The 22634-nt window shown below is 58.9% G+C and overlaps 1 protein-coding gene across 2 annotated transcripts; it reads left to right on the top strand.

Annotated features, from left to right (window-relative positions):
* Positions 1–1228: 1228 nt before the first annotated feature.
* STXBP1 (syntaxin binding protein 1) lies at positions 1229–22499 on the top strand. Of its 2 annotated transcripts, XM_088177249.1 has the most exons (20): positions 1229–1364; positions 10775–10824; positions 10988–11069; positions 11691–11767; positions 11967–12045; positions 12155–12258; positions 12955–13103; positions 13382–13466; positions 13629–13759; positions 14748–14855; positions 14971–15031; positions 15602–15667; positions 15818–15898; positions 15999–16137; positions 16302–16411; positions 16532–16633; positions 17734–17819; positions 18637–18791; positions 19645–19768; positions 20812–22499. In XM_088177249.1, the coding sequence occupies exons 1-19, from the start codon at positions 1328–1330 to the stop codon at positions 19752–19754; spliced, it is 1812 nt and encodes a 603-aa protein (XP_088033375.1). In that variant the 5' UTR covers positions 1229–1327; the 3' UTR covers positions 19755–19768; positions 20812–22499. The 2 variants fall into 2 exon arrangements, with proteins under 2 accessions (XP_088033375.1, XP_014736554.1); XM_014881068.2 differs by lacking the exon at positions 19645–19768.
* The last annotated feature ends 135 nt before the right edge of the window (positions 22500–22634 follow it).

The following is a 22634-nucleotide window of genomic DNA, read 5'->3' as shown; positions in this document are numbered from 1 at the left end:
GACCCCTCCCCACTGCAGCCCTGGGGGTGGGAGGGGCAGGTTCCCTCCAGCCCCACCATGAGGTGGGGGGCAATGCTTTGTTTTGGCAGAGCTTTGGTGGCAGAGCTGAGCCCTGGGACGCGGGCGGGGGGTGATGCTGGGTGCATGTCTGTGGGTGATGCTGGGTGCGGGGAGATGCTGGGTGCGGGGTGATGCTGGGTGCGGGGGGATGCTGGGTGCGGGGTGATGCTGGGTGCGGGGGGATGCTGGGTGCGGGGGGGATGCTGGGGGCGTGTCTGTGGGTGATATTGGGTGCAGGGTGTGCTGGGTGCGGAGGGATGCTGGGTGCGGGGGGATGCTGGGTGCGTGTCTGTGGGTGATACTGGGTGCAGGGTGTGCTGGGTGCGGAGGGATGTTGGGTGCGGGGGGATGCTTGGGTGCGTGTCTGTGGGTGATGCTGGGGGTGTGTCTATGGGTGATGCCTGGGTTGTGTGGGTGTTTCTGGCTGCGGGGAGGATGCTGGGGGTGTCTCTGTGTTAATTCTGATTACGAAGGAGTTTTGTGTGTGGTGTGTGCGTCTGTGGGTGATTCCGGCGAGGAGGGTCCGTTCGTGTCCCCGTGTCCGTGTGTGTCCCCGTGTCTGTGTGTCTGTGTCAGTGTCTGTGGGGGACAACGTGTGAGGGGGGGTTCCGTGTGTGCGTCCACGGGTGACTCCAGTTGCAAGGGGTCCATTCGTGTCCCTCTGTACGAGTGTGTCCCCGTGTCCGTTCGTGTCCCCATGTCCGTTCGTGTCCCCCTGTCCATGTCCCTCTGTCCATATCCCGCTGTCCGTGTCCCCATGTCCGTGTCCCCATGTCCGTGTCCTCTGTCCGTGTCCCCCTATCCTTCTCCCCCGTCTGTCTGTGTCCCTCTGTCCGTGTCCCCGTGTCCGTGTCCCCCTGTTCTTGTCCCCCTCTCCGTGTCCCCTGTCCATGTTCTCTTGTCCGTGTCCCCTGTCCATGTCCCCTGTCGGTGTCCCCGCGCGGGCTCCGCCGCTGCAGTACCGTGTCCCTCCTGCCAGGGGGCGCTGGCGGCGGGCGCTGCTCTGCGGCGCGGGGCGTGGCCGTACCTGGGCGTGGCCGGGGCGTGGCCGATGACGCAGTTCCCCAAGCCCCGCCCCCGGTCAGCTGAGCGCGCCGCACCGCCCCCCCCCCGCGCCCCCCCGACCCCCCCTCATCCTCCTCCTCCTCCTCCTCTTCCCTCCGCCCTCCGCATCCCTGCGCCGCCACCCGCAGCCTCGCCCGGCCGTGCGCGCCTCTGGGTGCCCCCCTGAACCCCCCCAGCCGCTGCCCCCCCCCGGCACGGAGACATGGCCCCCATCGGACTCAAGGCTGTGGTGGGAGAGAGTAAGATCCGCGCTTCTCCGCGGGGTTTGGGGTGGGGGGCAGCGCGGGGGCGGGGGGCCGGAGCGGCCCCGGCCGGGGGTGGGGGGATGCTGCGGATGCGCAATACGGACCCGCGGGGGGGACACGGCGACACGGGACACCCCCGTGGGGACACGCTGGCGTTGTGTGCTGGGGGGGGTCCGGGGTGCTGTCACCTTCCGGGGTGTATTTGTTGAATTTTTACCGGTGTAAATACCGGGGGCTTTTCTGCAGTGCTGGGGGAGGGGGGGGATTGGTGGCGGGGCCACGGTGGAAAAGCGAGGGGGGAACAAGGAGGCCAGAGACGCTCGGGCACCCACGGTTTTATCCCCCCTCGACCCCCGTGGCCCCCAGGCTCTCAAAGGGCCGAGGCTGAGCCCCGACGGGGGGCACAGAGGGGTGCAGACCCCCCAAACCCTCCCCCAGCGCAGTGCCAGGCAGGGCCCTCCCGCTTTGTCTGCAGCAAATCCCGCTCAAACGCTGGGGTTCATTTCATTATTATTCTTATTCCTATCATTATTACTATTATTTTCCCGGATGTGCCTCTGCTCCCCCAACCCGGGGGTCCCCCTGTGCGGGTCCCCCGCTCCCCGGGCATCCCTTGCCCGCGGGGGTCCCGCTCCCCCGCGCTATTCCCGGCCGGAATATTCCCGGGAGCCGCGGGCGGGGGCACGGCGCGATCGTCCCCGGCTCCGCTTCCTCCTTCCCGGCTGTTGCAAGGCGATATTTTCCCGGGGGGGAACGGGGGGGTTGTTCTCCAAAAAACACCCGAGGCTGGACGAGGAAGGAGGGGCGCTTCTTTCCCCGGGGCGAAATTAAGGCGAAAAAACTCCGCATTAAGAAAAAAAAAAAAGGAAAATGAAAGGGCAGGAACCGGTGGGAACTTCCCCCCGCAGCCATGAGCCTTCCTCCTCCTCCTCCTCCCCGCCTCTCGCAGGGTTTATTTCCGTGGCACCGTGGCCGGCCGCGGCCGGATCTGGGTGTTTTTTTTTGGCTTTTGGATGGGTTTTGGGGTGTTTTTGGCGTGCCATCCGTGCCCGTGGCCATCCCCCCGCCCTCCCTCGCCCGCTGCAGATGGCGCGGCCGGGGCTGGTGGTGTGATCGGGTGGGTGGTGATGGGCAGGGGGGGAAAACGGGGGGGGATCCCCACGGATCCATGGCCCTGCCACCGTGCCGATGTCACCTGCCGCGGGCACGGGGGGCTGCGCCATCCCCCCGCCCAGCCCGGGCTGCTGCATCGGCCACAGAGCCCAAAATGGACGGGGAAAGGCAGGGAAATGTCCCGGTGTTCCTGTGCTGCAGGGTCGGCGCTGGGGAGGGGAGGCTGGCTATGGGGCTTTGCTGGGGTTGTTTTTTGGGGGGGCTGGTCCCGGAGGGGGCACCGGGGCTGTCCCGGCACGGTGGGATGCAGAGTGGGGGGGTTGGACCCGCTGCCCACGCAGCCCTGGCAGTGCCACATGCGGTGCCCTGGCCGAGAGGGGACAGAGACCAGCGCCACTGCGTGCCCCTTATTTTCATTCATTGTCTCTGCGCCGGAAAAGGCTGGGGGAGAGCACAGACACACACACAGACACGCAGAGAGAGGTTCAAGGCAGCATCAGGGAAATCTGACTTAATCCTCCCCTTCAGGGTTTAGTGCCAAACTGCTCCGTTCTTTCCATGAAAAACATGATTCCAGACTGAAAATGATAATGTGGAGCTGGGCAGCCGGGCTGGCGGGGAAGCGTGGGTGGCTGCGAGGGGGGAGCAGGGTTTGTGCAGGCAGAATGCTGCAGAGGAGCCAGGGGTGGCACCGGGGGAGCACCCTGGGGTCCAGCCCTGCCCCTGCAGGGATTGGGGTGCTCCTTGGGCTGCCACGGGGGGCTCCTGGGCTTGGTGCATCAGTGCCTGCCTTGGGGGGGGCTGCTCCACCAGGCAAGAGTTGGGAGCAGCCTGCAGGATCCCCAAAGCCCCCGTGCCTGGGCAGCGGTGCGGCTGGCACGAGATTCCCTGGGCTGCGCCAGCCTGGCGCTCCCTGGAGGTTTTCCTGCAGGAGACGTTTGCTCCTGAGGAGCCAGAGGGCCAAGGCTGGGGCTGACCCCGAGGCAGGACATCTCCTGTGGGCTCCTTCTCCAGGAGGAAGGCAAGGAAGGAAGGAAGGATGGAGTGATGGGGAGGATGCTGCCGCGTTGCCATGGCTCGCTCCGCCAGCCCCCCCTCCCGAGCTGCATTCTGCCCTGGCTTCCCTCCAGACCCGGATTATTCCTCTGACCAGCTGGTGCCATAACAAGACGGGGTTTGGAGGCCTCTGAAGAGGTGGGAGGTGGTGGGCATGGGGAGAGGTGGGCCAGGGCTGCAGGAGGAGAAGGGCAGAAGCAGATTGTCACCCCCAGAGCTGTGGGGTGTGTGCTGGGGGTGTCCCTGCGCCTTCCCGAGGTGTCCAGCGATGGTGACTGCATCCTCCTGGACCTGCTGTTGTCTGGATAGGTTGGAGCTGAGTGTGCTTGTCCCCAGAGGTGATGCCTGAGGACCAGGTCCTCCTGCTGTGTCTGTCCCCTCCCAGGGAGAGCTGTCCCCTCTGCCCTGGTGCTGGTTGGGAAAATCTCACCTGAGAGTGGCAGCTCTGGGGACACCCATCCCCAAATCTTCACCTGACCCCCAGCTGCACGGACATCATCCCCAAATCTTCACCTGACCCCCAGCTGCACGGATATCATCCCCAAATCTTCACCTGACCCCCAGCTGCACGGATATCATCCCCAAATCTTCACCTGACCCCCAGCTGCACGGACATCCCTCCATCCTCTCATGCCCCTTGGATCTTCTCAGGGCCACTTTCCCCGAGCTTGCCCTGCCCAGCCCAGTGCTGGCTCTCCTGCAGCAGCCTGCAGTGAGGAGGAGGAGGAGGCTGGCTTTACTTCACTGAACTGTCAGCAGCGAGGAGAGACGGGCCCTGCTGCAGGGGTGACACCTGTGCAGCTCCTGCCACCACGCTGGGCTGCTGCAGGACACAGCTGGAGCACATGGATGTGATTCTATGCTGGATCCAAAATCCCCTGCACCCCTTCAGGCTCCCCAAAGGCTCCTTCTGCTCCCGTTGCTGTCACGGGCAGGTGGGAGAGGCAGAGGAGCCCTGGGATAAGGAAGCACTTTGCAGAGACAGCAAGAGAACACCTTTCCCCCAGGCCACCAGGTGATCCTCCCACGGAGCAGCCTCACCTGCACGGCCTCCCCCAGAGCTGACCTGTGCTGGTGCCTCCTGCCAGGGCTGTGCCCAGGAACCCCACGGCCAAATCCTGCCTGGACAAGGTGTGACACTGCCCAGTGCCACTCTATGTCCCCAGCTGGGCCTCTCCAGGGTCCAGCCCTGCCTGGGGATGACTCAGGGACTCAGGCTGGGGTTGTGCTGCACCTGCAGGGACAGGGAGGAGGCAGGGGCAGGGCTGGGGCTGCTGCCAGCCTGGGGCACAGCCTGGGGACCTGCTGGACCTGACTCAGCCCGGCTGTTTGGGGCACCTTGCAGCTGCCAGCAGCCCCTGCTGAGGGCACAGGGAGCCTTGGAGGGTCAGATGCTGCTCGGGGAGGATGTTCTGAGCCTGTCTCAGTGCCCAGGGGACACGGCTGGTGTACTGCCCATGCCAGGCCTCGCAAGGGCTGTGCCAGGCAGAGAGGAAGAGGAGGCAGCAAAGGGCACAGGGACCATTGGAGGGGTGCCCGTGGCATCCTCTTGCCTGCACAGGGCACAGCTGTGACCTCAGCCTGCTGCAGAACTGGATGGGTGAGGAGCAGGAGGTCTCTGCACCCTGTCCCCCACCATGAGTGGGAGCAGACCCTGAATTCCAGTGGCTCCCTGGGCAGCCCATCCTCCCAGTTGCCATTTCCCTGGAGTCCCCGTGGTGCCACCAGCCTGGTGTGTGGGTACAGGAACGGGCAGAGCCTCTGCTGGGGCTGCAGCTCTGTCACCAGGCTGTGTCTCACCTCCGGTGTCAGCTCCAAGTTGGAAAAGCTTGAAAAAACCGTTGTAAAATTCAGTGTTCACCATCTCAGGCCTTGCAGAACAATTTCAATCTCCAGACCACAGTCTGCACCAGGGGCTGAGAAACTCCTGCCCATATGTGAGCATGGAAGGGGACCAAGAGTGACAAACCTCAGTTTGGCAGGACTGCATCCACTCACCAGTGCCTGCACGTGCAAGAAGGTTAAAAAAGCCACTAACAGAGAGGATTTAGACTCTTTCCCTCTTAAATAGAAAAGAAAATATAAGGTCTGTGTCTGATTCCTCTGCACCTCTTGGAGAAAGGGTCTCAGGAGAGATTCCTTCCTTCCCACAAAATCAACACCTTTCAAAGGAGGCTCATCACCATCACAAGGCTTTTGGTCGCACGCTGAGGAGCAGATGCTGCTCCCTCCAACTCACAGTGTGGGGAAGGAGCTTGGCTCTGGAGAGTGCAAAAATAGAGCAGGGCTGAAGGTGCTTTCATTTGTGGGCTCCCACATCCCCCCGGATGTGAGAGAACCTGGGAATGTGCACACACCTGTGGGTACCTGTGCCAGAGGGTTTTTTGTGGAGCCCATCAGAAGGTTTGGCCTTGGATCAGGGAGCAGCAAGGACCACTCAGCCACATGCCAGCTGCCCTCCAGCCTGCCCTGGCGTTCCTGAGGGCACAGGAGGCCAGCCCAGCCTGGATTCCCCCCAAACAATCCCAATTTGTTGGTGTTTTCCTCCGTTTGGCTTCAAGGCAGAGAAGAACCAGCTCGGAAAGTCATGGCCACACGTAGGGATGTGAGGGACACTGTGACACTGTGTGAGTGCTGCCCTGCTGCAGGACAGCTCTGGGCTCTCCTGGCACTGAAGCACCACCAGCACCACAGCCAGGGACAGCAGCTGCTGGGGATGGAAACATCTGGAGCAAGAGGACAAGTGTTGGTGAAGGGTGGTGCCTTCAGCAGGGGCCTGAAGGGCTGTGAGTCACTGATTGTACCCAAACAGGGAAACTCTGCTCAGCTCTCAACCCAGATCCTTGTGCAGACCCGAGGAGATTGTCTGGAGTTACCACAGAGTATCCTGAGCTGGAAGGGGCCCGCCAGCATCTTCAAAGTTCAGCTCCTGCCCCTGCCCAGGACACCCCAACAATCACCCTGTGCCTCACCCTGCAGTGAAAAGCTCGTGAATTTTCCTCTCCAGGGCACTCAGAGGGTTCATGGGTGTGATCATGCATTTCATTTCCGTTTTTAACTTCTGGCTGTGTTACTCAACTTCTGCAGAGTTCAAGAGCCCCAGGTCTCCATCCTCTTCCTCCCTAGGCTGTGCAGCTTTCCCAGGGCTTTGCCTAGCTGGGGTAAATGTGGACATCCTTCATGAGAGCAATGCAAACAGGAAAAGGAGGAATTAAACACAGGTTACCACCATGAATGGGACTGATCCCTGGATTCCTGGGTGAGGAATGTGTCCTCCAGGAAGGCTGAGTTTCCATGTGGGCATAATCCAGTGGGAAAAATGGATGTTCAGGACTTGAGCTGCTGAAGGGGAGGTGTTTGAGACTTGTTTGGGTTTTGGGCACAGCAGTGTCCAGACTCAGGTCATCCCTGGATGGTTCTCAGCCATGCTGAGGGTCATCAGCTGGGTTTTGTCTCCTCAGTGATTTCCATGTGCTGGCTGGTGCTGGTGGCCATGGAGTGCCATTCCTGCCACCTCTGGTCCCTGCTGCCCGTTTTATTTGGGGATGGCACCTGCAGAGCCCCAGCTGGGGCTGCTTGGAGGTGGGGATGTGCTCCACTCCATCCAGCCATGCTTGGATCAGTGCAACATTCACACTGGCTTGAGCAATTAGTTAATGAACCAGCACAAATGCAGTTGCCACGCCAACCCAAAGCCAAACGTGTCCGTCTGGGAGATGCAGCCTGACAGCTTTTTAGGAGAAGTGGGACTCCAGCAAACCTCACTGTGGATTTCTGTGATCCAGCTCTCCAGAGCTGCCCAGGGATTTGGGATCCTCACAGGATGTGTGAGGAGAGTGAAAAGCTCATGGTTGGGATCAACTCCTGCCCATCCGTAATGCAGCTCCATCCTCCTGTGCCACATCAGGCCACAGGTGAGGTCCTGGGATGTGGCAGTGAAGGAACATTTCTGAGCAGCAGGAATTTCCAGGAGGGAAGGGTCCATCTCTTGGGGAGCCCCAAAAGGGTCCCATCTCTTGGGGACACAGCTTTGTTGTCATGGCAGGGATGCTCCCTCCTTCCCCAGCTCCAGTGGGGCACATGGGCCTGGCTCTGTCCCTGGCCAAGGCAGGCCTGGGGGAAGGCCAGGGTATAAATAACGTGGGATAAGCCTCTTGGAAGGATGGATGGGCTCAAGTCCTACTAGGCCAGCGTGTCACCTGCTTGGCAATGAAAGCAGGGGTCACATCCCTGCCATGTGTCACCCAGAGAACGAGCCTGGCTGCAGGTGCTGGGCTGGGTGACATGACCCTGCCTGCTGGCACTTTTAGGGCCACACTGCCCCAGAAGTTCTGCATTCAGCCCTGTCCTTAGGCTCTGGTGCTGGAGGAGGATCCAGAGCTGTCTGTGTCCCCTGTTCTTGGAAGAAATTGTCATTAAAATTCTTTCAGCGTGAAGGAAACAGATGTGATGTGGTGGGTCCAGAGAAGCCAAGGGTTAGAGACATTGAGATGCTCATACAGATTTTTTTTTCCCCCTGAAGCCTGATTTTAACTCCAAGATGAAAAACTTGGCTGTGAGCATCCAACTGATGTTAGATCCTAAAAACTCTGTCTGGCCAGATGATTGAAGACATGGACAGCAACATCTGGCCTGCTGATGTGGAATGGGAGAGCACCACTTCTGAGAGGGGACTGGGCCTGACTGGAGGACCTTGGGACCTCAGCACCTCCCATTTCCCCTGGGAGTCCAGAGCCCTCTGCCCTGAGCTGGGGTTTCATGGCTGCTGCAGGGACTCCTGGGAGGGGATGTTCAGGGCCACATCTCCCTAAATGTGACACCAGTGTCCAGCTTGTGCTCGAGCTTGTGCCCTTTGGCAGGACCCTGGAGCTCTTTGGAGGATGCTCTGTGCCTCTTTCCTGACTCTGCCTGGGCTCTGAGCTGGCTCTGGCAGTGGAAGAGCCAAAATTTGGAGTCAGATCTGACCCATGGTCAGGGCAGGAGAGGACATCGATGTAGGGAATTGCTGTGCCTGGGGATCGGGGATTTAGGGGTTGACACCCTAAACCTACAAAGCTCAGAGAAATTACCCTTTGAAGTGCCCAGTTCCTGCTCTGAGAGGCCCATCTTGGTTCCAGGGGGACTGGGGATGTGACAGCACTTCTTGCAGCCAGGCAGATGCTCCCCCCCTCAAGCATCCTCCATCCAGCCCAACCCATCCCTGTGCAGGAGGAACACAGTGTTCCCACACAGCCACAGTGTCCCCTGCAGCTGCTGTCACAGCAAGGACACACTCGGGGGGGGGGGGCTGAGGCAGCAATTTGGGAGCCCTTTTTGGGATCCCATGCCCTTGGGCCCACTTTCTCCATGGGAACACCTTCCCAGCCCTTCCTGCCTTCCTTCCTTCCTGGAATCCTTCCTTCCTTCCTGATTTTCATTGCAGGGGCAGGAATTCTTCCTGGCTGCTTTCTGCTGACCCCTTCCATGGTGCTCCACCATGGACCCCTGTGCTTTACTGGGGTGGAGGTTGTGGGGTGGGATGGACCCTGTGGGATGAGATGAAGCTGAGATGGGATGATGATGATGATGCTGGAGCCCATGGGATGGGATGAATCTGGGATGGGATGATGGAATCTATGGGATGGATGAAGCTGGGATGGGATGATGATGCTGGAGCCCATGGGATGGGATGAAGCTGGGATGGGATGATGATGATGGAGCTGTGGGATGGGATGAAGCTGGGATGGGATGATGATGCTGGAGCCCTGGTGCTGCCCTGCAAGCAGCACTGCTGTTGCTGGATCCTGGCTCCGGGGCAGGAGCCAAGTGTGAGTAATGGCAGGAGGAGCAGGGCTGTGCTGGCATCGCTCCTGCCCTGCTGTGCCCGGTGCCAGGGGGAGCAGGGAGCAGCACTGGGGTGCCCAGGCAGCTCTCACTGCCAGCTCCTGCCCACAGGGGACAGTTCCTGGTGCATTTGGTGGATGCAGGTGGGCAGCATGCCTGGGCACAGGCAGCAGCTTTGCCCAGTTCAGGTACCCAGGTATCTTCCAGCCCCTCTTTCCCAGCCTGGACCTGCTCTGTGCCCCCTCTCCCCATGGGGAGGCCAAAGGATGTGACCAAGGCCGAGGCCAGTGTCCTTTGGGGCTCCCTGCAGGCAAATTTAGCTGGGAAAGGTGGTGGATGCAGTGGTAGGAATGGCATTGAGGATTGGCTGTTTTGCAGCAGGACAGACAGACACTGACACTCAGGGGCTCCTGTTTTCTCCCTGCTGGCACCTGTGCCAGCTCTGGACCCTGCTGGGCTTTACCCACGGAATCAGCACCCTTGGGGTGACCCACAGGGAAGGCTCCCAAGGTTGGGGCTGGCAGGGTGACATCCTCACATCTGTTTTTTAATTTAGAGACCGTCCTTAACTGGCTTTTTATTGGGCATTTCCATCCCTGTCCCTGGGACTGGGGACTCAAAAAACCCCACAGGGATAAAATCCAGGGGAAAATGCTGTGTGAGGGCAGGGCACAGACTCCTTTCCTCAGGCTCAGATCTGTGAGGGATGTGGTTCACACACCAGAGTGAAAAGGTTTGGGAGGCACCTTGTTCCCCCCCAAAACAGATTTTGGGCAGCACTGGCAGGAGGGCAAGGCTTGAACACCCCTTCCTGCAACCCAACCCCAAAGCTGTCCCACTGCCACTTCCTCCTGTCCCTGAGCTGCATCTCTCAGGGAGCTGGCCTGGGGCAGGAGCAGGGGAATTTGGGGTGTTCCTGGGGTCCCAGGGGTGCTGCTGTCCTGCCTGGTTGCATAAGCCTGGCAGCCACGGGAGGTGAAATGGGATTGTGAGGGATTACAAGGAACAGGCTCAGGCCGCTTGATTCTTGTTTCTAAAAGGAGCTCTTAAGCTGCTGTTGTTTTCCCAGCACTTGGGATTAGGACTGAACCTGGTGGGGCGGCCCCCAGGCTCCCCAGAGGGACCCCCCAACCAGCACATGCTCCACACCAGCCTGGGGTCTGTCTGTGAGGGCCAAGCATGAGAGAAAAACGGGGCTGGGGTGTGACCACCCCTGCCTGGGTACCCCAAAACCACCCCCATCCCCTCCTTCATCCCCAGTTAAGGCACAGGGTGAGTGGGGCTCAGTGTGACCGTGCACATGGGTGGGGGTTTGGTGCCCCCAGTGCAGCCCCTGCTGCTGCCAGCAGGCTCTGGGGTGCTGTAGGAGGGAAACTGGGGTCTCACCATTGCCCATATCCCCTTTCTTGCAGAGATCATGCACGATGTGATCCGGAAAGTGAAGAAGAAGGGGGAATGGAAGGTGAGCACCAAAGCTAGGGAGGGGCCAGGAGGGGAGGAAGCAGGGAAGGGGGCAGGTGTGGGCAGGGTGGGGAAGGTCCTGCCATGCCCCCAGCTCACAGGATGCTCACAGGGAGCTCGTGGGGTGCTCACAGGGTGCTCACGGGGTGCTCACCTGTCCCCAGGTGCTGGTGGTGGACCAGCTGAGCATGCGCATGCTCTCGTCCTGCTGCAAGATGACCGACATCATGACAGAGGGCATAACCAGTGAGTACCCCCTGCCTGCCTCCCACATGGCCTGTGGGAAGGGCCAGATCTCCCTCTGCACCAGGACACCTGCAAAGGCATCTTCAGGCTGGCACAGGGTGCTTGGCACAGCCCCCACACAGCCCTATCCCATTTGGGATGGAGCCCATGGACAGCTCCTGGTGCCAGGCTGGACTTCCACAGTCCCTCCTTGCCTGAGAACATCTTGTCTCCTGGCAGCCCTTCAGTTCCAGGAGGGGACCAGGTGTTGGTTTTTTATCAGCCTAATAATTAAATAGCTCCCTGCAACGCTTGGAAAAGAGGAGGAAATGCCAGGCTGGATACTGGGAGGTGTTGGGGATAGTGGGGTTTGGCTGGGTGCAGCCAGAGCTTCATCCTCAGGTGAAGGGGGATGTGAGGATAAACCAAGGAGCACAGACAGATCCATGGCCCCTGGGACCTGGCCAGGTGCCCACACCCACAGCTCCAGCAGGGACCATGGGGCTGGGATGGGGTGGGCAGGGATGGATGCCTGGGGGTGTTTTGGATGTGAAGAGGCTGCCATGGGGTATCCAGCCACCCTGTGTGGCTCAGTGCCCTGCCCACAGCCCTCCCTGCCATGATCCCTGTTTTTCCCCCAAGTTGTGGAAGACATCAACAAGCGCCGGGAGCCTCTGCCCAGCCTGGAGGCCGTGTATCTCATCACCCCCTCCGAGAAGGTGAGTGCAGGGTGGGACACAGGCACACGGCCTCTGGCCTGGGTGAGCTGCTGGGATGGGCAGCTGTGCCCATGGGAAGCATCCTGGCTCCAGCGAGGTGCCAGCAGGGGGATGGGATGGAGGTGCAGAGCTTGCCCTGAGCCAGGAGGGAGGCCCACAGTGCCATCCTGCCCAGCCCAGCTGCTCCTCTCCCTTCCAGTCCATCCACTCCCTCATCAACGACTTCAAGGATCCCCCCACCTCCAAGTACAGAGCTGCCCACGTCTTCTTCACTGACTGTGAGTGCCCAGAGGGGAGGGACAGGCACTGAAACGGTGCCAGCAGGTGGGGAGGGATGAGGGATGGAGGGATGCTGAGCACCCCTCTCCTCTCCTCCTCCCCTTGCAGCCTGTCCTGACGCCCTCTTCAACGAGCTGGTGAAATCCCGAGCTGCCAAGGTCATCAAGACCCTGACAGAGATCAACATTGCCTTCCTCCCTTCCGAGTCCCAGGTGAGCCTGGGCTGGGGTGGGACAGGCTGTGGGACAGCCAGGGGCTGCTCCAGGTCCCTCTCCAGCCCAGCAGGGTTTGTGTAACAGCCTTGCAGTCCCAGCTGGCTCCTTGCTCTGCCTCCCTGTCTCCTTAGATGACTTCTTGGGCTGATCCCACAGGGGATTTGTGGGTGCAGTGCCTTGGCCCTATGCCCACAGCTGTGCTGGCCAGCTCTGCCACCAGCCAAGAGCACCAGGGAGCTGGCCCTGGGCCATCTGCCCCTGCTGGGGACAAAGGGACCTGGGGGCAGAAGTGCCAGACCTGCTCGGTGCCATTAACCCTTCAATCCTCAGCATTCCTAGGGAGTGGCCTCTTGGCATCTTCATGTGGTTTTCACTGGGGGCACAGCTGGGGAGCAGTGTGTTTCTGCTTGTCCCCAGTCTCTGTTTCCCTGCCTGGGAGCAGGTGACTGCTGAGGGCAGGGGTCTTCTGCCTCCTCTGCTCAGCTGGGAGGGACACATGGATAAGGATCCTACCATGGGATCCTCCTGGGAGTTGGAAGTTCTGAGGGATGCCCTGAGCATCACTGAGCTCCAGCTGCTTGGTCCCAGGCTCAGCTGGGTCCCTCTGGGGATGAACGTGGTTTCCAAACCCAGCTGGGGCAGGGCTGCTCTCTGCAGACACCTTCTCTGACCTCCCCTCTTCTGCACCCCCAGGTTTATTCTCTGGATTCAGCCGACTCCTTCCAAAGCTTTTACAGCCCACACAAGGCCCAGATGAAGAACCCGATCCTGGAGCGCCTGGCAGAGCAGATTGCCACGCTCTGTGCCACCCTGAAGGAGTACCCGGCCGTGCGGTACCGCGGGTGAGTGTGGGCATCTCAGGGGCCTGGGTGGGTGGACAGACATCCATGCTCCGTGTAAACAGGCTCACACTTGGTGATCTGGGGAGCTGAGAGGGTTGGGATCCTGAAATCTTAAGTGGCACCGAGGCAAAGTGGAGCTCGTTGAGGAGAGGTGGGAATGGGCAACAAAAGCTGCTCGGGTCCCTGCTCTCCATGGGCCAAGGATGTTGCACAGGGAAGCCAACATCTCCTCCCCATGCCACCCCTGTGGGGCTGACCTGTCCCCCTGCCTCCCACAGGGATTACAAGGACAATGCCATGCTGGCACAGCTCATCCAGGACAAGCTGGACGCCTACAAGGCTGATGACCCCACCATGGGCGAGGTGAGCTCTGATGGCAGCCCTGGGGAGGGGCTCCTAAAGTCCTGCTCCAACTCTGCCCTGTGGCAGCCACGGACCGTGGGTGGGGAGCCCAGCACAGCCCCCTGGGCTCTGTGGGGCTGAGGGAGCCCCATCCCAGAGCTGATGGCCCTGCTGTGTCCACAGGGTCCGGACAAGGCTCGCTCCCAGCTCCTCATCCTGGACCGTGGCTTTGACCCTGCATCCCCAGTGCTGCACGAGCTCACCTTCCAGGCCATGAGCTACGACCTGCTGCCCATCGAGAACGATGTCTACAAGTGAGTGCAGTGCTGCCATCCCCCTGTGACACCCTGAGACCAGTCCTAGAGCTGCAGCTGGGAGCTCAGCATCCCTCCATCCATCACCAATCCTCCCCTGGGTGACAGCAGTGCTGCACTCCGGCAGGACTGGTGGGCAGGACTGGCACAAAAAGGGCTTGTCCAGCCCTCAGCCTTTTCCCAGCATTTAGGAGTTGAAGGGTGCAAGAAAGGAAGAGATCAATCCCAGCTGAAATCACTTTGCACAGCCAAGAAGAGCCCTCATGTCCCCTCATGTAAGAGCCGAAATGGGGGATGCCAGACTTTAGGTGGCTCTTTAAAATGTTTATTGTAACCTTTGAAATGTTTATTGTATCCAGAGGATACAGCAATTCAGGGTCATGGGTAACAAGAGCCCACAGCCTTTTCAGCCACAGCTGAAGACAACTCTAGTTCAAAGCATCTTCAAACATAACAACCAATCAATACTTTTACTATTACCTATAGCCTATCCTAACTACTAACATTACCATATTCATGGTACTATTTTCCAATCACAAAAAATTAGTATGTTACAGTTTAAGCTAGAAGTTGTTTTTCAGTTTTCTTGCAGTGGAAAATTTTGAGATCTTTCTTTCTACTTGTAACATGGCATTTTTGTTTGCCTGGGAAAAGCTTCTTGCTTGGTAAAAATATCTATTGTTTGAGGTGGATTTATCCTTTGCTCTGAGTCATAAAAACCCCTTCCAACTCATTTTACCCTTTGGCTTCTTAGTTATCCAGTCAGACTGGCTCAGCAATTCTTTTCTTCTGTATCAAAACTTGCTGTCATTTCTATTCCTTCTTCAGATTTTACATCCAAAGATCTTTCTGTTATACACACATATCTGTGACACCTTCCTGTCAAATCCTTATCCTTCCCAACACCCCCACCTCCCTAAAGCCAGTCTGTGTGTGCCTTGAGCCTCATCCCCCCTGTGACATCCTGACATCCCTCCCCTCCTCCCAGGTACGAGACCAGTGGCATTGGTGAGGCCCGGATCAAGGAGGTTCTCCTGGATGAGGATGATGACCTGTGGGTCACCCTGCGCCACAAGCACATCGCCGAGGTGTCCCAGTGAGTGCCCCGGGGCTGCTTTGCTGCCTGGGTGGGACACTGGCTTGGCATTGCCACCCACCCTGCTGTGAGGGTCCCCTCCCCACTCACAGCTCTGCCCTGCTCCTCTCTCCAGGGAGGTGACCCGGTCCCTGAAGGAGTTTTCTTCCAGCAAGAGGATGAACACGGGTGACAAGGTGACCTGATGCATCCAGCGAGTGTGGGCTGGCACATGGTGGGGTCTCCTGGGGACATTTTGGCAAGGAAGAAGGGTGGTCATGTTCCTGGCAGGGTGACATGGCTGTGGGGTGCCAGCCCTACACCTGGGGCTGGAAAACGGGGTGCTTTGGGACAGCTCTGCACCCAGGGGTCAGTTTGCCCCCAGTTTGACCCCAGGGTCTGTGCACCTCCCACAGCAGCTGCTCTGTCCCCACTCCCTGAGTTGGTGGCAGTGAGGGGACCCTGGTGGCAGTAGAATGTAAAAGTGGCCAGGAGCTGAAAGAACCATCTGAGCCCCAGCCAGGCACACGAGGCTCCCAGAGGGAGATCCTCAGGGGATTTCTCCCCACTGCACCCCAGTTTGCAGAGCTGCAGACCCCTCCTGCCTCTCAGCTTCAGGGCAGGAGACCTAGCAGTGACACCTCAGATGTCACCAGACCCCCACAGGGGGCTCACATGGGGACAGATGTCCTTGGCAGGGTCACCCCCTCTCTGCTTGTGGCCCCCAGGTCCCTGAGGGTGAGTGACCATGTCCCCTTCCCTCACAGACCACCATGAGGGACCTGTCCCAGATGCTGAAGAAGATGCCACAGTACCAGAAGGAGCTCAGCAAGGTATGGGGAGGGGGCATTGTGTGTTCAGTGACTGAGCCCACCCCACTCAATGGGGAGCAGGAGGTGGCAGCTGTCCCCTGGCCATGGGTGGTGGCACAGGGACCCTCAGCTGCTGCCAGCACTGTGAGGTGACAACTCTTGTGTCCCCAGTACTCGACCCACCTGCACCTGGCTGAGGACTGCATGAAGCATTACCAGGGCACTGTGGACAAGCTCTGCCGAGTTGAACAGGTACCAAACATTCCCCCAGCCCCACATTCCCACAGGAACACTGGGGGCTGCAGCTCCACCCTCCCGGGATGCAGTGGTGATGAGCACGTGCTCCCTACAGGACCTGGCCATGGGCACTGATGCTGAAGGAGAGAAGATCAAGGACCCCATGAGGGCCATTGTCCCCATCCTGCTGGATGGCAATGTCAGCACCTATGACAAGATCCGCATCATCTTGCTCTACATCTTCCTGAAGAACGGTGAGGACGCCTGGGCAGGGCTGTGGGCAGGGCAGGCACATCTGGGTCTGGCCAGGATGGCTGGGAAAACCTTCCTGAGTAGGCTGAGTGTCCTAAGGTGGCAGCAGAGGGGCCGTGTCCTCTTGGTCAGACATTGCAACACCCCGTCCCCGTGTCACTGGCAGGAATCACCGAGGAGAACCTGAACAAGCTGATCCAGCACGCCCAGATCCCGGCAGAGGACAGCGAGATCATCACCAACATGGCCCACCTCGGGGTGCCCATCATCACAGACGTGAGTGTCCTCCTCCCTGTGCCCCTGCCCCCGTGCTCTGGCAGCTCTGTGCCCCCGGGCTGGCCTGGGGGGTGTCCCTGGTGCTGCCCAGGTGGCTCAGGGTGTCCCTGTGTCCCCCAGTCCACGCTGCGCCGCCGGAGCAAGCCTGAACGCAAGGAGCGCATCAGCGAGCAGACCTACCAGCTGTCCCGGTGGACACCGGTGATCAAGGACATCATGGAGGTGAGCCAGCCACCAGGACAGGGCTGGGGGCAGAGCAGGGAATTCCAGAGCCACCCAGGAAGGGACCTGCAGGATGCTCCCAGCCCTAAGCTGGACACCTCTCTGAACACGTGTCCTCCAGGCTGCTCCCTGCCTGGGATTGCAGCAGGGCTGGGATATTTTGGGAGGATTTCCTGGCCTCCATGAGTGTGCTGGCCCCAGGTAGGATGCACAGAATCACAGAATGTGCTGAGTTGGAAGAGACCCACCAGGATCCCCCAGGGCAGCCCCTGTCCCTGCCCAGACCCCCCAACAATCCCAGCCTGTCCATCCCTGGCAGCGCTGTCCAAACGCTCCTGGAGCTCTGGCAGCCTCGGGGCCGTGCCCATTCCCTGGGGAGCCTGGGCAGTGCCCAGCACCCTCTGGGGGAAGAACCTTGCCCTGAGCTCCAGCCTGAGCCTGCCCTGGCCCAGCTCCAGCCGTTCCCTGGCTCCTGTCCCTGTCCCAGAGGGCAGAGATCCCTCATGAGGAAGCTTTAGACTGCAGTGAGGTCTCCCCTCAATCTTCACAGCCCAAACCAGGCTTGCTCAGCATCCCTGGAATACAAATGCAGCAACAACTTGGCTGGCTGTGTGTGTGCCACCAAGGCTGGGTGGCCTTGTCACAGCCTTGCCCGTGTCCTAGCAGAGCCAGGGGACAGACATGGCTCTCTACAGCTGTGTCTGTGTCCTCAGGAGCTGTTCTAGGAGCTCTGCGCTGGGATAGCCCTTGGCAGTTCAGTGCTGCCTCTGCCCTCAGACCAGCAGAGCTGGTCCCAAAAGCACAGAGCTCATATTTTCCTTTGTCACAACCCGCCCTGGGGTGGCTGCACCCCCAGGACAGAGAGGCGTGCCCAGGGCAGCAGCAGCACCTCAGCGAGGTCTCCCAGGTGGCACTGACCTCTGCCACTGCTGAAGCAGCAGCGTGTCCCTGGTGCTGGAGATCCCAGGACTGAAAATTCCAGCTCAGTGCCTGCTCCTGAGCTATTCAGGAGGGCAATGCTGGGCACAGCCCTCCCGAGGGGCTGTGGGGCCAGGGGCTGTGCCTGGCTCCTGGCTGACCCCGTGGCTCTCTGTCCTCAGGATGCCATCGATGACAAGCTGGACACCAAGCACTACCCGTACATCTCCACCCGCTCCTCTGCCTCCTTCAGCACCACTGCAGTCAGGTGTGTGCCCTCCTCCCTGTCCCCCCCAGCTGCACCAGCATCCACCCCAGCCCCAGGGCTGGATCCAGCAGCAGTCTGGGAGCTTCTCTGAGAGCATTCAGGCATCCCCGTGCCTCAGTTTCCCCTCAAGCACTTAATGTCTCTGTTCCCTCGAGGCACCCCGAGTCTCAGTTTCCCTCCAGACAGCCTGTGCCTCTCTCTCCCTTCAGGAATCCCTTGTCTCAGTTTCCTTCAGGCATCCTGTGCCTCAGTTTCCTTTCAGGCACCCTGTATCTCTGCTTTTCTTTGGGCATCCTGTGCTCAAGTTTCCCTATGGATATCCTGGGTCTCCATTTCCCTTTATGAATCCATTGCTTTCATTTCCCTTCAGGCATCCTATTCCTCAGTTTCCCTTGAGGTATCCCATGCCTCAGTTTCCCTTTAGGCACCCTATGCCTCACCTTTCCTTCATGCATCCCATACCTCCGTTTCTCCTATGGCATCCTGTGCCTCAGTTTCCCTCCAGGCATCCTGTGCTTCTGCTCCCCTGTAGGAATCCCATTCCTCAGTTTCCCTCTAGGAATCCCATGCCTCAGTTTCCCTTTAGGAATCCCATTCTTCAGTTTCCCTGTAAGAATCCCATCCCATTCCTCATTTTCTCTTTGGACACTTGGTGCCTCAGAGTCCCTCCTGGCATCCCGTGCCTCAGTTTCCCTCCTCTAACAGCTGCTCGTGGCTGGAGCACTGGGCTTGAGCTGCTGTAGCAGCAATGTCCGTGTGATTTAATTGAGATGTGGTGCCTCGTGCCCGTCCTTCACCCTCCTCTTCCTCTCCTCAGTGCCCGCTACGGCCACTGGCACAAGAACAAGGCCCCGGGCGAGTACCGGAGCGGGCCCCGCCTCATCATCTTCATCCTGGGCGGGGTGAGCATGAACGAGATGCGCTGCGCCTACGAGGTGACACAAGCCAGCGGCAAGTGGGAGGTGCTAATAGGTGAGTGGTGGCCCCGGGGCTGGCCCCTCCCGCTGGCTGCTCATCCCACGCTCCATCCGCAAATTCCCGGCTCCAGACCACGGCGGGAGCTGGAACTCTGCGGGAAGGTTTTCTCCGGACATCTGTTGTCGCCCCTGTGTGTCACCCCCACCTTCCCCATCTGGGTTGTGTCACTCCAAACATCCTCATTTCTGCTTCCATTTTTTCACGTCTCCTGGCTGGTTTTGTCCGAGCAGGGCTGGGTGAGAGGGGAGGAGGGCTGGCAGCTCGGATTGCTCCTCGGTTTTGGGGTCATCTAATGAAGGAAAGTGCAAAATAAAGAGGGGTGCAAACACGAGCCAGGTTTTTCAGTTGCACGGGACATGGTCAGGGTCAGCTCCCATCTCTGCTCCCAGGGGAGCTGTGAGCCTGGCACAGAGGACACCTTGGAAGCTCTACCAGGTGTTAGCAATGAGCTGTAAGATCTCTAAAATTCCTCTGGGAAGCACAGCTTGGATACACTCGTTGTAGGGCACAGGCAGGTTTCCTTCACCATCTCATCTGATGCCCTGGGTGCCTGGTGGAGCCTGTCCCCAGCATCTCTTCTGCTCCTTGGGAGCAGCATGCCAGGCTCCATCACCTCGTGCTGCCCCAGCTGTGTCCCTGTCACGGACACCCATCCCAGCTCCACGCTGCCTGTCCCCCATCTCATCCTGCCTCTCTGCAGGCTCCATCCCCTGCATGCGCCTCCCAGGCTCTGGGCTCCGCCTGCCTCCTTCCTCTTCCTCTTCCTCCCCCCAGAAGCAGCTGCTGTGGTGGTGGTGGCGTGGGGGAGCCTTGGCACGGCCATCAGCCCCGCTCTGTTCTCCTGCAGGTTCTACTCACATTCTCACTCCCACCAAATTTCTCATGGACCTGAGGCACCCCGACTTCAGGGACTCCACTAGGGTATCATTTGAGGATCAGGCTCCAGCAATGGAGTGAGCCAAAGAAACCAAGTAAAGGCAGCTTACTAATGAAAAAGAAACTCTTCCTCCCCGAAGGGTTTTCTTTGATTCTTCTGTTCCTCCTTTTTTTAATCATTGTTTTGGGGTTTGTCGGGTTCTCCGATTAGAAAATGCTTGCGGTTCCTCCGAGCAGGTGGAAAAGCATCCAGTCATTCCTCAGCCATGTCCCCTGGCCAGCTCCTTCATGCCATGAGTTCCCCCTGGCCAGGGCTGCCGGGGTCTGGGTCCTGCCTGCCCCACAGAGGTGTCCCAGGGCCGGGCAGGGGCACGGAGCTCCTGGATCCTGCCCTGGGAGCAGCTGAGTGGGGCTGGGGCAGAGGGGCAGCAGTGGAGACCCCAGCCCTCATCCTGGTCCATCCTCACTGGGCACTGCTGGGACCCCCCCCAGCTCTGGGGCTGGAATCCCACTCAGCTCAGGTTTGCTCTTGGATAGGCAGGAGCCTCCCGACATTGCAGACCCCCAAACCCTGGGGTTCAGCTCCTGCTGCTTTCACCAGTGAGTGCCAGCCTGGCATTCCCCGTGTGCTGGTCTCTGCAGTGCCACTGTGGGCAGCATGGTGGGACCCCCGAGTGAGGGGCAGCAGAAGACAAGAGCCTCTTTTCCCTTGTCCCTCCCACCCCTTCCAGCCACCTCTGTGTCCCCAGGATGCTCCGTGCAGGTTGGACCTGGGGCAGGTCCTTCCCTGCCATCTGTCACCCCTGTACCCCACCAATGCCTCCCGCATCCCCCTGTAGTGACCCCAGTGCCACAACACCCCCCCCCCGCACCGGCACCTCCCAGCCCCCTCCTCATCCTTCCAGCTCCATCCCCCACCTCCATTCCTCCTCCTCCTCCGTCCTTCTCCCGTTCTTCCTGCCCCCACAACCTCCCCCCCGTCCCCATAGACTGCATTTCCCCGCAAGCATTTCCAGCGGGCGGGGCCGGCGCCGCCAGGTAAGGGGGACCCAGGACAGCGGGGACGGGGCTGGGACACAGCAGGACATCCCAAAGCCATCACTGATCCCCTTGCACCCCTTCTCCTCTGCTCCCACAGGGTCCACGCACATCCTCACCCCACAGAAACTGCTGGACACGCTGAAGAAACTCAATAAAACAGAGGAAGAGAGCAGCAGTTAAAAGGAAACGCTGTCACCACTCGATGCCGACCCACGTCCCCGCCGGGCGCCCGGCCCCGGGTGCCACCCTGCACCCAGTGGGCTCAGCTTCTCTCTTGTTCTTGTGTTGACCCCCCCCTCTCCCCTCCCAGCGCCTCCCCCATCTCATTTTATCCACAGGGAGGGGATAACAGCCAAAAAAAAAAATAATATATATATATATATATATTAAGAAAATGGATGCATTGTGTTTAAGAGAAAAAGGAAAAAAAAATCTATATATTTGTAGCTGCAGCTGTGGGAAGCGCCCAGGAGCTCATTGCTGAGTAACCATCTGCCCATTGCTAGTGAATCTGGTGGGGAAAATGGCAGAAAACCACATTTTTTTGGGGAATGCTCCTCACTGGGGTGTTGTGTGGATGGGAGGACAGATGGACGGACACCCCACACCGCTCCAGCCTGCTCAGGGGGGCACCACCATCTGTCCCATGGCTTTTGGGGTGGTGGGTGCCCCTGCCAGATGTGCACGCCAGCATCTGGATGGGAATTTGGGATGGGGGTGGTGTGGGGGTGCAGCCAGTGGTAATTCCCATGTGAAAAGGGACCAAACCGGTCAGAACTGGGAGCTGGGGCCCGCCCGCTTGCACGGCCTTGCTGCAGCCCCGCCTCTCTCTGGGAATTCCTTCCAAAAAAAAAAAAATACATATATATATAAAATAAAAAGCTATTTTATATATATATCTATCAATCTGTGCTCTCTCCATGGATACCTCTCTCCATCCATCCCCACGGAAGCTCGGTGCCCGTGCCCAGCTCCGCTCGTGTCGTCCCGTGGTGAAGCGTTTCTGAGCGTGCCGTCACCCTGAACCCCCCAAAAAACCCTCTGGGCCCTCCCCAAAACCCTCTGGGCCCTCCCCAAAAACCCTCTGGGGCCCCCCAAACCCTCCAGGCCCCCCAAACCCTCTGGACTCTGTGTATATTAATGACTGTGTCTTGTGACGTTCTTACGAGCTTGGTGTATAGTGATTTCCCCAAACCTCTGATTTTAGTTGGGTTTTTATTTGACACCCCTGGATTGCCCCCTTTCCCTTGCCATTAGATGCACTGCAATATTTTGGGGTCTATGGTTTTGTTCTCTTCCCCCTGAAGGCTGTGAGCCCCCTTTTCCTTCCCTGAAATTGCTCTTTCTTGCCTCGTTGGTGGTTAGCCCCCCCCTCTTTCCCTTCCCTTCCCGTCTGCTCCTTGCCCATAAAGTTAAATATATATTTTTAGGGCAAAGGCTGTATCATTGCACTGATATTTGTTGGTTCCCCCTCGGTCTCCCAGCCCGTTTCTGTTCCTTCTTGGTTTAGCAATGCAAATGCTTCAGGATCTTGTATGTTGGACATTATTATTATTATTATTATTTTTTCTGTTACAGTTATTTATATAAAAAATAATTTATCAAAAAGGAAAACTTTAAAAAAAAAATAATCTAGTCTGTCTTGGAACTTGTTTACCTTGAAATTACTGGAATCTAAATGTTTGAAAGTGTTGAAGCACAAACATGTATCATCTCTGTATATCTGTTCTTCTGTACTAAAGCACTCGAGTGACTAAATAAAAGCGATCTCCATCCCTAGTGCAACTGGGGCTGTGCTGTGCTGCTCCCTCAGGGCCAGGAAAACAGGGAAAAGGCTTGGGAAAAGATTCCATCCAACCCCAAGGGAGGCTCCTGCTGTGCCAAACCCCCCCTAGGAGTGGCTTTGGGAAGGAAAATCAG

This window comes from Sturnus vulgaris, chromosome 22, assembly GCF_052056855.1.
Source record: "Sturnus vulgaris isolate bStuVul1 chromosome 22, bStuVul1.hap1, whole genome shotgun sequence".
NCBI lineage: Eukaryota > Metazoa > Chordata > Aves > Passeriformes > Sturnidae > Sturnus > Sturnus vulgaris.
The sequence above is the reverse complement of the archived record's forward strand: the minus strand, read 5'-3'. Positions and strand labels throughout refer to the sequence as shown.

Coding starts and splice junctions, on each gene's coding strand:
- STXBP1 (XM_088177249.1), top strand. CDS start 1,328: ATGGCCCCCATCGGACTCAAGGCTGTGGTGGGAGAGA. Junction 11,768..11,966: donor TCATCACCCCCTCCGAGAAG/GTGAGTGCAGGG, acceptor TCTCCCTTCCAG/TCCATCCACTCCCTCATCAA. Junction 16,138..16,301: donor CTACATCTTCCTGAAGAACG/GTGAGGACGCCT, acceptor TGTCACTGGCAG/GAATCACCGAGGAGAACCTG.